This window comes from Monodon monoceros, unplaced genomic scaffold (genome assembly GCF_005190385.1).
Source record: "Monodon monoceros isolate NGI ecotype Baffin Bay Population unplaced genomic scaffold, NGI_Narwhal_1 Super_Scaffold_13, whole genome shotgun sequence".
In the NCBI taxonomy this organism is placed as follows: domain Eukaryota; kingdom Metazoa; phylum Chordata; class Mammalia; order Artiodactyla; family Monodontidae; genus Monodon; species Monodon monoceros.
In genome coordinates this window covers 55747375-55762319 of record NW_021703769.1, presented here as the reverse complement: position 1 = coordinate 55762319, position 14945 = coordinate 55747375, and the positions used below count along the sequence as shown (strand labels likewise).

The following is a 14945-nucleotide window of genomic DNA, read 5'->3' as shown; positions in this document are numbered from 1 at the left end:
CTCCTCTACGTTGTCCTATTAGGGCCGAACACGCGCTCTTAGCGGTTCCGGGAGTAGGTGGGATTCACTTCCGGCAGCGGGCATTGAAGTCATGGTAAGAAGGCGGGTGGTGGGAAGTAAGGGAGGTGACGTGTTTTGTGGGTCGGGGGCAGGCCTGGGGGAGGCCTGCAGACACCTGGGGTTCTGATTCGGAGAATCCATGGGAGGGACGTGGGTTCCGATTTGTTATTCCCCGCTCTCCTCTGCGCTCAGGTCACGTGGGCCAGCAACGGCGATAACTAAAACTCACTGAGCACTCGCTGAGCATCAAGTGCATTTGAAGGCTTTAAAACCATCATCACATTCAGTATATTTTGGATCCCCATTTTGAAAGATGAAGAAACTGGGGCCCAGAGAGGTGGAGTAATTTGCCCAAAGATCCACAGCTGGTGACTGTAGGAGTCGGGATTGGAACCCAGATCTGACTTCACCGCCCAAAGTATCTTTCACTGCACTATTCGAGGTGTGGAACTGTGCATCTCATAAACCCCTTGTGCTACGGTTTGACGCCTCCCTCCTCCTCCGTTCTACCCCATCCCTCAATTTAGGCCAAGTAAACAGCGTTTCCCTTCCGACCCCAAGATGACGCTTTAAACCTGACCGAGAATTGGGTAGTTATTATGATGAATATCTTGCGGATTTGTTCCCCACTGGGACATTGATTGAGTTTCCTGCTTGGGAATTGTCACACACGCTGTGGATCCAGTGCCAGCCCAGAGTTGGCCCTCTCAAGGTATTTGTTGAATGAATGAAGGCTGCGCCTCCTTTCCTATACCTACTTGAGCTGTCTGGAGGAAAGAGGGCCGGTTTAAAAGTCAGACTCTGCCCCACTCACTGGCTGTGTGTCTTTGGGTAAATTTCTTACTCTCTCTGGGCTTAATTTTCTCCGTGGTAAAGTAGAAGTAGTGGTTCCCATCGCAAACAGCTTTTGTGAAGATCACGTGAGGTAAAGCATCTGGCTTTACCTTTCTTTCCATCTCTGGCAGAGTGATGCCGGCCTCACAGGATTGGTGGGAGCCTCCGTGTAAGATGCTTTGCAGCTGTTCCTTGTGTGATTAGCATGGTTGAGTTCCATGAGAGAAATGGTCTCCCTGTCTCCCTTTCAGGCTGCCTTCCTCCGAGCTGTGCCGCGGTCGCCAGGGCCAGCTGCATGGGGAAGGCCTCTCCACGGGCTGTGGTACTGCAGTGGGCGGGATCCTAGGAGGTGGGTGGGAAGCAGGCCACCAACCTCCAAGGAGAAACCACCCGGCACAGAGACAGAGACATTTCAGATGGTGTACCGGTTTGATGCCATCAGGGCTTTCGGGTACTTGTCTCAGCTGAAGGTGGCACAGACGGCCCTGACGGTGGTGGCCTTGCCGCCTAGCCTCTACTGGTACTCCCAGGGCCTCATGACCTTCAACTCCCTGTGCCTGGCGGGCGGGATCGCTGGCTTTGCCCTGGCCATGTTGTGCTGGATGAGCCATTTCTTCCGGAGGCTGGTGGGCATCCTGTACGTGAATGAGTCGGGCACCATGCTGCGGGTGGCCCACCTGACCTTCTGGGGCCGGCGACAGGAGACATACTGCCATGTGGCCGACGTGATCCCCATGACGGAAAGCCAGGATCGGCCTCAGGAGCTGTTCGTGCGGATCCAGCAGTACAGTGGGAAACAGACCTTCTACCTCACCCTGCGCTACGGACGCATCCTGGACCGAGAGCGTTTCACACAGGTGTTTGGGATGATGGACAAGTTCAAGTGAACGGACAGGGGGCCTCCTGCAGGCAGCCTGAGGGTGTGGGCGGGGCTGAAGGAGGGGGTCGGGCAGCTGGAGACTTTGCCGGGGCCCCTGGGAACTTGTCTTTTGGGATAAGGAAATTCATGAGATGGAAGTAACTGGGTTTAGAAAGAGGCCCTGAGTGCAGATTCTTAACTGCACTTGTGTGTGACATTCAGATAATGGCCAGAAGTTTCTGTTAAGAGCCAGTTCTTGGAGGAAGCGATGCCAAGCTCTCTCGAACAATTACACTGCTGTGAAACCAAAGAGAGAGAGGTGGGGGGCGGGAGCCAGAAGACTTGGGTCTGTCCGTTTCCAAATCCCTGTCCTGGGGCAGGTTATCTAGTCTCTCAGAACCTTGATTTTCACATCTTAAAGTGGAAAAATCCTCCCTGTCTCCTGGGATGGGTGTGAGAATAAACAATAAATGTCATTGTTAGTTCAGAGGTGATGGCGCCGCAAAAGGCTTCCAGGCAATGGGTAGGGATTTCACCAGCCCTATGCTGCGCCCCCTTGTGGACCCGGCGGCGGGGGGACCAGGATGAAGCCTAGAGGTGGGTCGTTCATCCTGCCAGCACGGTAGCTGCACAGCCACTGGGGAAAGGTTGTAATCCGAGCAAGTTCACCGCCCAGAGGTCTAGGGGCTCTCACATCAGAAGGCTTTGCAGTGTGATAAAGTCAGATGAACTATACGCTGGTGTGATACTTTATCAAATAAAGCCAGTTATATGTAATGTTCCCCGTAATTAGCAATATGCTTATTATATAATTTGTAACAAAGAGGAAAGAAGTCATGATCTTTAATTCTACCACTCAGAAGTCAATAACTAAATTTTGTTTTGTGACCTTCCAGTCTTTTTTTATTTTCAAATCGTAGTAAAATATAAATTTATCCTTTTAATCATTTTAAGTGTACACTAAGTGGTATTAAGTATATTTAGTGTTTTGCAACCATCACTTCTCTCCATTTCCAGAACTTTTTCGTTATCCCAACCAGAAGCTCTGCACCCATTAAATAGTAACTCCCCAGCACCCCCTTTCTCCAGCCCTTGGCAACCACTAATCTGCTTTCTGTGTCTATGGAGTTGCCTGTTGTGGGTATTTCATGTAAATGGAATCATCCGCTGTGTGGCGGCCTTTTATGTCTGGCTTCTTTCACTTGGCATAACTTTGCAGGGTTTACCCATGTTGTAGCAGGTATCGGAACTTCATTCCTTTTTTATGGCGGAATAATATGTATATAGCACATTTTGTTTATCCGTTAATCTTTCGATGGACATTTTGATTGTCTCCACCTTTTGGCTGTTGTGAGTAATGCTGCTGTGAACATTGGTGTACAAACATCTGAGTTTCTGCTTTCAGTTCTTTTGGGTATTTTCTGAGAAGTGGAATTACAGGGTCATACGGTAATTCTAAGTTTAACTTTTTGAGGACCTGCCAACCTTTTCCATAGTGGCTACACCATTTTATATTCCCACCAGCAATGCATCAGAGTTCCAATTTATCCACATCTTTTTTTTTTTAATATATAATAGCCATCCTAATGGGTGTGTATCTCACTGTGCTTTCAGTATTTACTTAAAACATAGATGTTATCCTGTATCTGAAATTGGCTTTTTTTTGCTTCATGTTATAGGACATAGGACTACGTCAGTTATAAACATTCATTTAAAATATTCAATCACAAGGAAGAAACCTTGTGACTATGTGAGATGCTGGATGTTAACTTACTGTGGTAATCATTTTGCAGTATATACATATATAAATCATGTTGCATTCCTTAAACTAATGCCATATTGTATGTCAGTTATATCTCAATAAAGTTGGAAAAAATGGGCAGCATACCTTACAAATAGATAAAAACAAAAGGCCCCGATTATTTGATTTTTTTTTCATTTAAATACTTTTTATGCAAAAAAAAATCAGTAATTGCGAAATATTCCACTGAGTGGTTGTAGCTGGTCCTATAACCTTTCTTGTTTAAATGATCTCCATTTTTTCAGTGCTATAAAGAATGTGATAAATGCCAGCTATATGGAGAGATATCTTTCCTTTGTGTAGACTGCAAATGGCATTTTGAGAAAAGTGACTTTATAATGACGATAACATGAAAGAAGTTGTTAGATTTTCTCAATTTATTGCATTTCACAGAAGCAAGTAAAGCATGTAATTCAAGGCAGTTTGTCCCTGCAGGCTTCCAAATCAGCCAGTCATCCCAGACCTCTTCCGCTGGGTGCTGAAGGCACCACGCTTCATAAAAGGGGAGGATTTGGGCCTTTGGACTGACAGCATCTTGGTGGGGAGGGAGGGCGGATGCTAAGTGCATGTGTATAATTAGAAATGGGGAGGGACTTCCCTGGTGGTCCAGTGGTTAAGAATCCGCCTGCCAATGCAGGGGACACGGGTTTGATCCCTGGACAGGGTAAGATCCCACATGCCACGGGGCAACTAAGCCCGCGCACCGCAACAAAAGATCCCGCATGCTGCAACCAAGACCCGACACGGCCAATAAATGAATAAAATGGGGGAAAGTGCAAGGAAAGAGAAGAGTGGGGTGGCCTGAGGCAGAAGAGCAGGAGGGGGTGAGGCCTGGGGCCGGGACTTTGAAGGGGACCCCAGGTGTGTGGAGGAGATGGACATGAGCACTGCTGAGGGGACACAAGCGTGCATTTCTGCCCTGGACAGGAATGGGGTGGGCGCCTTTGCTAAGGGGAGGACCCTGAATTTGATCCAAATCACTGTGGGGAGCCTTTGAAGGTCAGTGAAAGAAAGTTTAGGAGCTCTTTAGAACAAGAGGAAATAGCTTTTAATTTGTATTTGTTTTTAATTAAAGATGCAAATGAAAGGGCATAGACTTATGGATTTGTCATTGCCTCTGTTAAATTCCCATCGCGTGTTAATTCCAGCCAGTTGAAGGCAATGGTCTGGGGAGTGTGTGACCATGTCCCTCAGATGTTTGGGAATGCTGGGCTCCCATTGTCAGCTGGGGTATATCTGCAGGGTCTGTCTAGATAGAGGGGCTGTGCGTGCCGTGGACGGTGTGACCCAGAGCCCGGTTGTGGGCCTGGGGGTTCCCAGAGAGCCGCAGACCCACTCAGAAGTGCCGGCTCTTAGGGTAAATGGCATGTGGTTCCACTGACTTAATTTTATACCAACTTTACTCTAAAAGTACAACCAGAAACTGACTGCTCTCACCTGCTCCAGCCCTGCCATTTCGATCCAAGCTGCCCTCATAGCCTCTGGATTATTGCAACCTGCTGCTTCCATCCTTGCCCTTCTAGAATCTGTTCTCGCAGCAGCCGAAGTGGTCCTTCCTTTCTTTCTTCCCTCCTTCCTTCCTGCCACACCTTGTGGCTTGTGGGATCTTAGTTCCCTGACCAGGGATCGAACCCATGCCCCCTACAGTGGAAGCACGGAGTCCTAACCACTGGACCACCAGGGAAGTCCTGCCAAAGTGATCCTTTTAAAAAAGAGAATCACATCACTGCTGTAGAAGCTGAAGTCCTTACTGTGACCTACAGGGCCCAGCATGGCCTGGCCCCGCCCCTACCCCCAGCTTTCTTCTCATCCACAACTCTGCACTTACCACTTCAGTTAGCTATATTTCCCTTGCTCTTCCTCCAATAATCAAGGACCCCGCAGCCTCAGGGCCTTTGCACTGACAGTTCCTCTGCCTAAAAGCCTTTCTTCCTAGGTATCTACATAGAAGTGTCTATCTGTCTGTCTCCAGTTTCTCTCTCTGTATAACAGGGGTGTTACTATTTATCCTCAAGAAGTTGTACTGAGGATTCAATTATATAGAAGACTCGATTATATAATCTTTAGAGCTGCTGGTTCCCTTCCCTACCTTTCCCTCACCTGCTTGTCAGTGACTTCAGTTCCTGTGAACCTCTTCTCCCAAAGACACAGTCTGTGCCTATAAAATGTCTTAAGAGGGATTAATGATCTGACCTTGACTTATTAAAACCAAAAATTAAGTAGGCCTGTTGGGCTACCTGTAAGCACTTACCTGAGTGAGCTTCACCCCCTGGAGATTCTGATTATGTCTGGGGTGGATCCCCAGAATCGGTCTTTTTGTCAAGCTTGAGGCTAATTCTGCTATGCAGCCATGCTGGGAATTTCTGAAATAGATGACCAGGGTGGACAACACCAGAATGACACATGCCTCTGTGTCCCTGGGCCAATTTTTTTTTTTTTTTTCCTACAGAATAGGTTCTCCGTCTGGGCTCCGTGTGTAGAATCACCTGGACACCTCTTAAAAAGTACTGTTGCCCAGGCCCATGACCAGTTTCCCTAGAGGGGATTCTCATGCGTAGCCTGATTTGACAATTACTGCCCAGAAGTGTCAGTTCAGTGGGAGGTGACAGCCCCGATTCTCACCGGCTCTGGCACAAAAGAGCCTCCACTTGGATGTGTGGTTTGCTCATGCAGTACCAGCAGAGGGCACACAGAGCAAATGCATTATTCTATCCCTTTATTTCCAAGCTAAAATTGCATGTGACAAGGGAAACAGTTTAGGGTTTCTGCAGTGCACCAGCAGGGCAGTAGTACCCAGTTCCCATGCTCCAGATCAGCAACAACAAAAACAACAAAACTCGCCTGTGCTCAACCCTGCAGATTCTGGTTGGGCAGAAGCTGGGCATCTGTATTTTGATGCTTCCCAGGTAATTCCAAGGCACCCCAGGTTTTGAGAATCATTGTGTGGGATTGAGCCTTCCCAAGAGCCGTGCCTCTCTGATGGTCAAGCAGCTTCTCAGAAAATGGAAACAGTCTTTAGATTCAGGTGGTGTGTGGTTATATTGGTGATTTCCCCCTTGGAAAACAATTCCAAAATAATCATCTAATGGAAATACTCAAGCATGTATATGAGGATGTTCACTGAATGTTTCTAATAGTGAAACAAACACAACAACAACAGGAAGTAAACTAAGTTGCCATTAGTAGGCAACACAGTTAAATAAGCTATGGAATATTACATGCCCTTAAAAAGAGTGAGGTTGAACCATATCTGCTGATGTGACAGGATAATCATGGGGTAGTGTCAGGTGGAAAAAGCAAATCAGAGAACAATATAGTTCTGTATGATCCTATTTGTGGTTTAAAAAAACGCATTCCAAATTTTTCACAGTGGTTAATTCTGGGGAGAAGATTCAGGTGGATGAGACAGAGGGAAAACTTCTACTTTGAACTTTATGGCCTTCTAGTATTGTTTAAAATTTCCGTAATGATCGTGTCATCCATCTTAACAAATGAAGTAAAATGCTGTACTAAACACAATCTCTTCTGCCATCCTTTCCCACTCCTGCCAGCTTTTGAGGTAAAGAGAAAAGTTTCTCAACCATGAATCTCCATTCTGGACTTGGAAGCTGGGTGGACAGTAGGAAACAGTCATTAAAAGCATTAGTGATACAACCGTGTTTGTATTTTGTAGACTGGTTTTCATTCCCATCTGCTGAGAACCATCTGGACTTTGGGCACCCCACCTGCCCTGGGCTGTGTGTTATTTAGATGCAGGAAATGGGGTAACCTGTAGCACGTCCATTTTCACATGGTAGGTGCTAGGGACTGAATGTTTGTATCCCCTCCTAAAATTCATATGTTGAACCATAGCCCCCCATGTGATAGTGTTTGGAGATGGGGCTTTTGGGAGGTGACTGGAGTCAGATGAGGTCATGAGGGTGGGGCCCCCACGATGGAATCAGTGCCATGTGAGGACACAAGCAGGAAGAGACCCTCACCAAGGACCCAACCCTGGACTTCCAGCCTCCAGAACAGTGAGAAATAAATGTTGGCTGTTTATGCGCCCCATCTCTGATATTCTGTTAGAGCAGCTTGAGCTGAGACAGGTAGTCCTCCAGACCATGGTGAGGTCTGCTCCAACTGGGGACATTCACAGTGTGCATGGCTGGGAGCCGTTGTCCCTCCTACACTGGTTACTAGAACTGAGCCTTACCTGGTCATAGGCCCAGATATCCCACCCCCAGCCCATCATAAATGAAAATGTTTAATGCACTTCCCAGAACAGATTTGATGGGCTTAGCTGCTTGCAGGGGGCCAGCCTGGGGTGAGTTAGCCAAATAACTAGGAGCTTGCCCTTGGCTGCTTTAAGAATTCAGGTCTTTTGAGTCCCCAGATGGAAAGCCACCAGGTCCCTTTGAAACCTGGGCAGAGTCCAACTTTTATGGCCCTGTTTTGATCCTGCAGCATTCATTCAACTATAACATCATGCCTGATGAGGGTTAATCAGGCAGGGTCGATACCATCTGGCCACGTTTGTACCAACTCTAGTGACAAACATCCATCTTATTGATTAACAGTTGTAATCTGCTCTGGGATCTGGTGGGACTTGTCCCCATGTTGGGAAGTAGGTTTAACATTTAGAACTATATGTGAGCCAGGTTCACAGAGATCAAGTGGCAAAAGGAACCATCGTGTATTAAGCACCTACCACGAGTCAGGAGGTGATTACATGATTTTTTATTTTATTTATTGTTTATTTTTATCTTTGGCTGTGTTGGGTCTTCGTTGCTGCGTGCGTGGGCTTTCTCTAGTTGCGGTGAGCAGGGGCTACTCTTCGTCGCAGTGCACTGGCTTCTCATTGCGGTGGCTTCTCTTGTGGAGCATGGGCTCTAGGCGCGCAGACTTCAGTAGTTGTGGTGTGTGGGCTCAGTAGTTACGGCACTTGGGCTCTAGAGCACAGGCTCAGTAGTTGTGGTGCATGGGCTTAGTTGCTCCACGGCATGTGGGATCTTCCCAGACCAGAGATCGAACCTGTGTCCCCTGCATTGGCAGGTGGATTCTTAACCACTGCGCCACCAGGGAAGTCCCGATTACGTGATTTTCTTGAATCCTCCCAGCAGCTGTTGGAGTTGGAGAACCGGAGAGAGGTCGCAGGTGTAGGGTGAAGCACGTGGCTTGGAAGCAAGACTTCCTACCTGCTTGAACCCCAGCCCTGCCACTCCCAGGCTGTGACTGTGGGCCAGTAATATAATCACTGTCTGTGCCTTGGTTTCTTCAACTGTGAATTAATGATAATATAAGCACCCACCGAGGGTAGTTGAAGGGGCTGACTTACTACATGAAAAGCACTTAAAGACAGCACTTGGTCCAGGGAAGCCCTCAGTAAGTGTCAGCTGCTTTACTGTGATCACTGTCTGCGGGTGATGCTCAGAGAGGTGAAGTGACTTACTCAAGGTCACCCAGCTAGAAAGCAGCAGAGTTAGGTCATTCTACTGCCTTGTCCTGCCTCCCCGGGGGGTGGAGAAGGGGGAAGGAGGACAGAAAATGGAAACAGTGACTGTTTTTAACAAAGGTCCTGGCACCTTCCACCCACCTGCCTTAGGGATATACGCTTAGGAGCTCACACTAATGCTGACCAGTTCAAGTTCACTTTCCCAGGCCAGTGGCCAGGCTGGTGGTGAGAAGGGTCCTGAGTGGTTGATCCTTAACCAACCCCATGCTGACTGCATGTGCTCATTCACACACACCCGTGTGTCCCAAATCCTGGCCTCCAGGCTGTGTGATGCTGGGCGGGTTCCCCAATCTCTCTGAGCATCGGGCTTCTCATCTTACAAACAGGCAGACACATACACGGCTCATAGGTGTGTTGTGAACATGACAAAGCCCCAGCAGAATATGCTTGTGCATAGCAGATGCTCAACAAATGATAAATATTATCACTATATGTGATTATTCTTAAAAGCATATTTAATGGTAGATATTGCTTTCCTAGTCAGTCATTTCATACACCTGTTCGGTGTCCCAGCCGGAAGGAACCTTGGAAATCACGTGGTCCAAACCATACATTTTCCAGGTGAGAAAAAGAAGGGCCATGGAGGGCCACTGAGACAGCTGGGTGCAGGTGAGTCAGGAGCCCACGGCCCGCGGTTCTAGGTCAGGATAGCAGGAGGACCAAAGAGCCAGCTCATTTCCACAGGTGCTGACTCAGCATCTCTTCCGTGCCTTCCCACGCTGCACCTGCCTCCCGGCTGATTCCCGTCAGTCATCAGCTTACCACCTCCATCCGTGAGGGAGAGAACGTGATTTAATTGGTTTGGGGTGGGGCCTGAGCATTAGGGTATTTACAAAGTTCTTTAGGGCAACTCCAAAGTGCCTCTAGTGTTGAATGTCACTGTCCTGGATGTAGTGGATTCTGTGCTTTTCCCTCCCTCTCCATCCAGCCCATTACCGCTGTCCTGGTTGGGCCACCTGGTCATCTCGATGGCCACAGATTCCGACTGATCACCCAGTCTCTCTTGTTCACAGTGGACAATCAGGACATTCATTCTAGAATGCATGTTGGATTACCCCCCTGGTCCAATCCCTGCTCCATCAGTTCATGGAAGGCCCAGACTGGCACAGGAGGCCCTCCAGGTCCGAGCCCTGCCTGTTTCTTTGGCCTGGTCTCCAGGCTCTTCTGCTCTCCTTGTCTTTGTGATCTAGTAATGCTGAACGCTGTAGAAATGCCTGCCTCATCCTGCCTTCGTGCCTTCAGCTATAGCTGTCCTCTTGGTCTGGAATGCCTTCCACCCCTCCTCTGAGTCACTGGAGCAGTTCCCACTCAACCTTGAAGTTGAAACTCAGAGGCCTAACCTCTACCCTGACTTGGGCCTATCCTTTGTTCATGTACAATATCCTCCTGTATTCTGGTCCTTACGCTGGGTTGCTGTGACCTTTGCCCCACTGGAAGGTGAGCTGAGGGTAAGGACCACACCTTGTCCATCCCCATTACATGGCATGTCTTGGGTGAACTCTGATGAACTGAATGGCCTCACCAGACTTCTCAGCCCAAGGCAGACTTAACGCAGGAAGAGAATTCCCCCAAGACATCCCTAAGAGGTGCTTAATCATAGGACCTTCATAAGAACTTGTGAAAGAAGTCCTTACCAAAACCATTTCCAACCAAAAAGACCACATTTACTCTGATGTTTCCATTATAAATATTTTGTTTTTAATTTAAGAATACCGATTAACACAGGAAACAGACTGAGTTCATGGACTTGCGCATATGGTCATCAGTTACACTGTGACGTGTTAATTTCTTTATCATTTATTGGCACTGTCAACAGAATACTGTAAACAAGATCACTTTGTATGCGTAAGTTGGCAAGGCTCCCTAGCTATGGTTTTCTACCATGAGCTGATATACAGATAGATATAGACAGGTATAGATATACAGATTATATTAACGTTGTGCACGATTTTGCATGGTTACTGAGTGTCAGTAAAAATTATTTAAAAAACACCCATTTATAATAAAAGTGAGGATGTGCTAAGATTTGCCATGACTGGACCTTGTTTTCTGTAAAAGTAATGAGATTTGCTAGCGACATTTACTAAACTCTATGGCACTAATGTGTGATGGATTCGTTTCCGGACCGTCGGCCACAGAAGTTCTTCTGCGTGGGCTCTGCCTGAGCCAGCACCCTGTCCTCTGGGCTCCCTATGTTTTCACCAACCTCTAGCAAGTTTCTTGAGCGCTGCTGAGAATGTTTTCCTTGAAATTCTCGCAGCTACACCTCCACTTCCAAAAGAGAACGTCTCAGGAACTCACTATGCCCTGAGTCAACGAGGACTGGCTGATAAATGGCTTAAAAAGTTTTATAAGTAACTTCCCTTGATAAGGAGTGAATAAGTCTGGAAATGACTTTCCAGATAAAAAAGATTTCATTTCTCTGTCAGTGCCCTGTGGGGAGAGAACAAAATATTGGAGCCACTCTCTCCACCAAAGAAAGCCAACGTTTCTGGTTGTGCCCTGGCTTAAAAACCTTTTGGACTCCAGCAATCTCATTGTATGTTTGGATCCAATGCTAAAGTTCTCAGGAAAAAGCATACATGAATTATGGTTTGGTTTGCATTTTGCTTGTTTGTTAAATAAGGCCTTGAATCTTGGGATATTGCCTGTGGAATCTGGATCCCCAGTGAAAGGTGTGAGGCTGTGAACTCGTGTCTTTGCATATGCTGTTCCCTTTCTGCAACACTCTTCCTTGTCTTGTCTACTTGGTGAACTCTTGTTCATCCTGCAAAATCCTGCTCAAATGTCACTTTCTCCTTGGAACCTCCTCTGACCCTTAGGTGGATTGGGCCACTCCCTCTGACTTCCTGATGTTCCTACACATACGACTATTATGGCATTAATTGCTGGTTTAAGATTCTGTTGTCCGCAGTGGGATGTGAGTCCCTTGAGAGCAGGGACTAGGTTTTATTTCACCTTTGGATTTCTAGTGCTTAGCACTGGGCCTGGGACAGAGCAGGTATTTAATGCAAGTTTCATGAATGAATGACTGGATAAATAAATGAATATACAAATGAGCGAAAGCTTGCAGAGAGAGGGAGGCTCCATTTAGTTGGCAGTGCGAATGCCCTTGGACACGGCAGAGCTCCTTAAAAGCAACGGATTAGCACTGAGTGCAGGAATGCAGGGTGAACCGGGATTCAGGGATTCCCCCTCGTCTGTTAAACACGCGACTGCCTTTCATTCTTGGCAAAAATAGGATGATGACCAAATCTGCTGAAAAGCGGAAGCAGAAAAAGAACAAACCACTTTGAGATCTTTGGATGGTTATTAAAAGAGAAAAGTGCTGAATTGAGAATCTTGATCTGCCCAGCTCCCAAAATAGTCAACCAAGGCACCAGGAGACCAAGTGGCTTCCTTTTGGACAGACTTCCTTCATCTACCCGCTAAACAACACTCATTGCTGGAGGACGACCAAATGCTCTTTTTAGGAGCATCTGAGGTCAAATCAGTTCCAAAATGGTCTCGCCTCTAGCAGAGACCCCCTTAGCCTCAGCCTTCATCCAGTTAAGCCTCTAAGCATCACCTACCTCGTCATCTCACAGTCACTCATGGCAGGAAAATCTCTGACTTGCAGGGGTAACGACAAGGAAGCCACCTTGCACCAACAGGCTACTTTCTCCTGCATGGAACTGTGGCGCCCTCAATTCATGATGCCTCCAGCAAGAAGACACCTAGTCCAGCTTTGATGTAGCAGCAAAGCCATTCCTGGGACGGCTCAGAAGTGGAGCAGAGGTGGATGAGTAGAGCTAGAGAAAGGGTCCCGGGGCGAGGGGTCCAAACTCAGACCCCAGGTGCCGTGGGGACAGGAGGAGGGGTCTCTGCTGCCCCAGGCCTGGGCTTACACTCCTGGGCGTGTGTCCCTGGGATGATCAGGTGCAGCTTTCTTTGCACAGAGGTCTGGGCTGACGTTTAACGGGAGGGAGGGAATTTGGGGAATGAGGGTGTTGAGTAAGACCTGTTGGCGATGCCACCCAGAGATTCTCCCAGGACAAAGCTCCATGAAGGCGAGAATTCACAGTTTGGAGAGGAATCCCCGGATGGATCGGGGGAGTGGCCCTACTCTTTAGGAGGCCAGAAGACCCCTTCCCACACCCCCAAGCTCAATGCCGTGTCCCTACTCTCCTGCCTTAATATGCTCTGTCCTGCCCATCACTGGACTGCGCATGGGACATGCTCAGAGCTTCGGGGCCTGGGCGCAAGGGGGCAGCATGTCTGTTTGCATAGGGCAGGGGGAGCCAGCGTCCTCCCCGTTCAGAACGTGTCACTTGAGAGGGACGGAACCCAGGAGTCCCAGCCACCAGCCCCAGGAGCAGGTATCATTCCCCTGACTGGCTTCCAAAGGTATCGTTGGGGTCGAGGGTGGCAGATAACCTGGCCAGGACCCTCGGGGCCCAACCTAAGACTATGTCCAGGGCTCAAGCAGAATTTCTGGGCTTAAAACCAATGTGCGCCACTGGCTCTGCAGGGAGAGAGCAAACCAGCCCCTCCCCTCCCCCCAAGCCACGAAAAACATCCCCTCCCCACAAATAATCCTCCAGTTTATGCATTCACCTCTGATACTTTAAGTGAAAACATGAATTAGGCAAACTAATCAATTTGACAAGGGGTGAGATCAGGGCTTCCTCAGAGCATGGAGGAAATGGCTTCTTTACTTGAAGTCGGCTAAGATGTCGCTGAAAATATTGAGGAACAGGTGTGCGTGGTGGTCCCTGAAGACCAGAGTGGGACGGAAGCGGATGGATTTGTCGCCGCAGCCCCCCAGCATCAGGCCTAAAAGGAGAGGCGGGGGTGGGTTAGGGGCTTGGGCTCGGAGTCACGGGCCGGGGAGCCGGGCGGGGTCACACACGGTGGCTACCCCATCCGTCCGAACCGTTCTGTCCTTTCTTGCAGCCACCCGTCCAGCCCTCCTTCCCATTCTCTCTCATCGGCCCGCTCAGCTGCCCTTCTCTCCCCTCCCTCCCTTCCAACTTTGAAGGCCAGCTCTGCTGCCCCTGAGCTAGGCCTGCTGATTGAGAAATCCTGACACAAAGTCCTGGCCTTCCAGAAACTCGCGGTGTGGCAGGGAAAGAAAATAAGTAAATTACACAAGTGTGGGCAGGTCAGCAGCGCTTATGAAGGATGGAATCTGAGTTTTGGTTTTTTTTTGGGGCCGCGCTGCGCGGCTTGCAGGATCTCAGTTCCCCAACCGGGGATCCAACCTGGGGCCCCGGCAGTGAGAGCGTGGCGTTCTAACCACTGGACCGCCAGGGAATTCTCGGAACCTGCTTCTTTTAAAGGGCGATTTCACCTTTGACTAGATGGGGCTCTTTGGCTGGGTTGTATAGCGTCTCTGAGACTCAGGTTTTTCATTCTCAAGAGGAGGTGAATTACCCCTGCCCTTCAGGGCTGCTGCAGGATTCTCTAAGATGGTCCAGGTGAAAGACACCAGCTTTGACACACAGTAGGCTCTCTGATTGGCCCCACTTAAAACTTCCATGGCTCCTATAGCTCTTAGGAGAAAGTCCACAATCTCGAACCTCATCCCCAGGCTGACGTGAACCTGATTCACCCCCTGCCACCCGTCTGTCCCTCGTTCCACTCCATGCATTTGTTTTCTCCCTCTGTATGCCCCATTCTGCCCAGCTAAAGGCACACATCCCTTCCCCTGCCCGGAATGCTCCTTCTCACCTTCTTCACCTGGCCAATCCCTATTCATCCGGCAAGGTGTAGGGTAAAATGCCACTTCCTCAAGGAAGCCTTCCCTGATTTCCTGGACATTTTCCCCAGCTATTCGTTCTCTAACTCCTTTTCCTCTGTTCTAGGACTTATAACTGTAATAGATTGTTTATGGAATATTCTCTTTGATGTCACCC

General features: G+C 48.5%; 2 protein-coding genes across 3 annotated transcripts in view; one reads left to right on the top strand and one right to left on the bottom strand.

The window, feature by feature from the left end:
• The first annotated feature begins 31 nt into the window (after positions 1 to 31).
• TMEM186 (transmembrane protein 186) lies at positions 32 to 8304 on the top strand. Of its 2 annotated transcripts, none has more exons than XM_029222307.1 (2): positions 32 to 94; positions 253 to 8304. In XM_029222307.1, exon 2 carries the CDS (start codon positions 1113 to 1115, stop codon positions 1779 to 1781), a length of 669 nt encoding a protein of 222 aa, XP_029078140.1. In that variant the 5' UTR covers positions 32 to 94; positions 253 to 1112; the 3' UTR covers positions 1782 to 8304. The 2 variants fall into 2 exon arrangements, with proteins under 2 accessions (XP_029078140.1, XP_029078141.1); XM_029222308.1 differs by having other exon boundaries at positions 84 to 94; positions 1146 to 8304.
• A 2419-nt stretch (positions 8305 to 10723) lies between these two features.
• Positions 10724 to 14945, bottom strand: part of ABAT (4-aminobutyrate aminotransferase) — a 91541-nt gene continuing 87319 nt past the window's right edge. Inside the window, exon 16 of the mRNA XM_029220427.1 lies at positions 10724 to 13863. Coding sequence (XP_029076260.1) covers positions 13742 to 13863 — 122 coding nt within the window. The 3' untranslated portion in view covers positions 10724 to 13741. The remainder of the gene's footprint in view (positions 13864 to 14945) is intronic.

Coding starts and splice junctions, on each gene's coding strand:
- TMEM186 (XM_029222307.1), top strand. CDS start 1,113: ATGAGAGAAATGGTCTCCCTGTCTCCCTTTCAGGCTGCCTTCCTCCGA.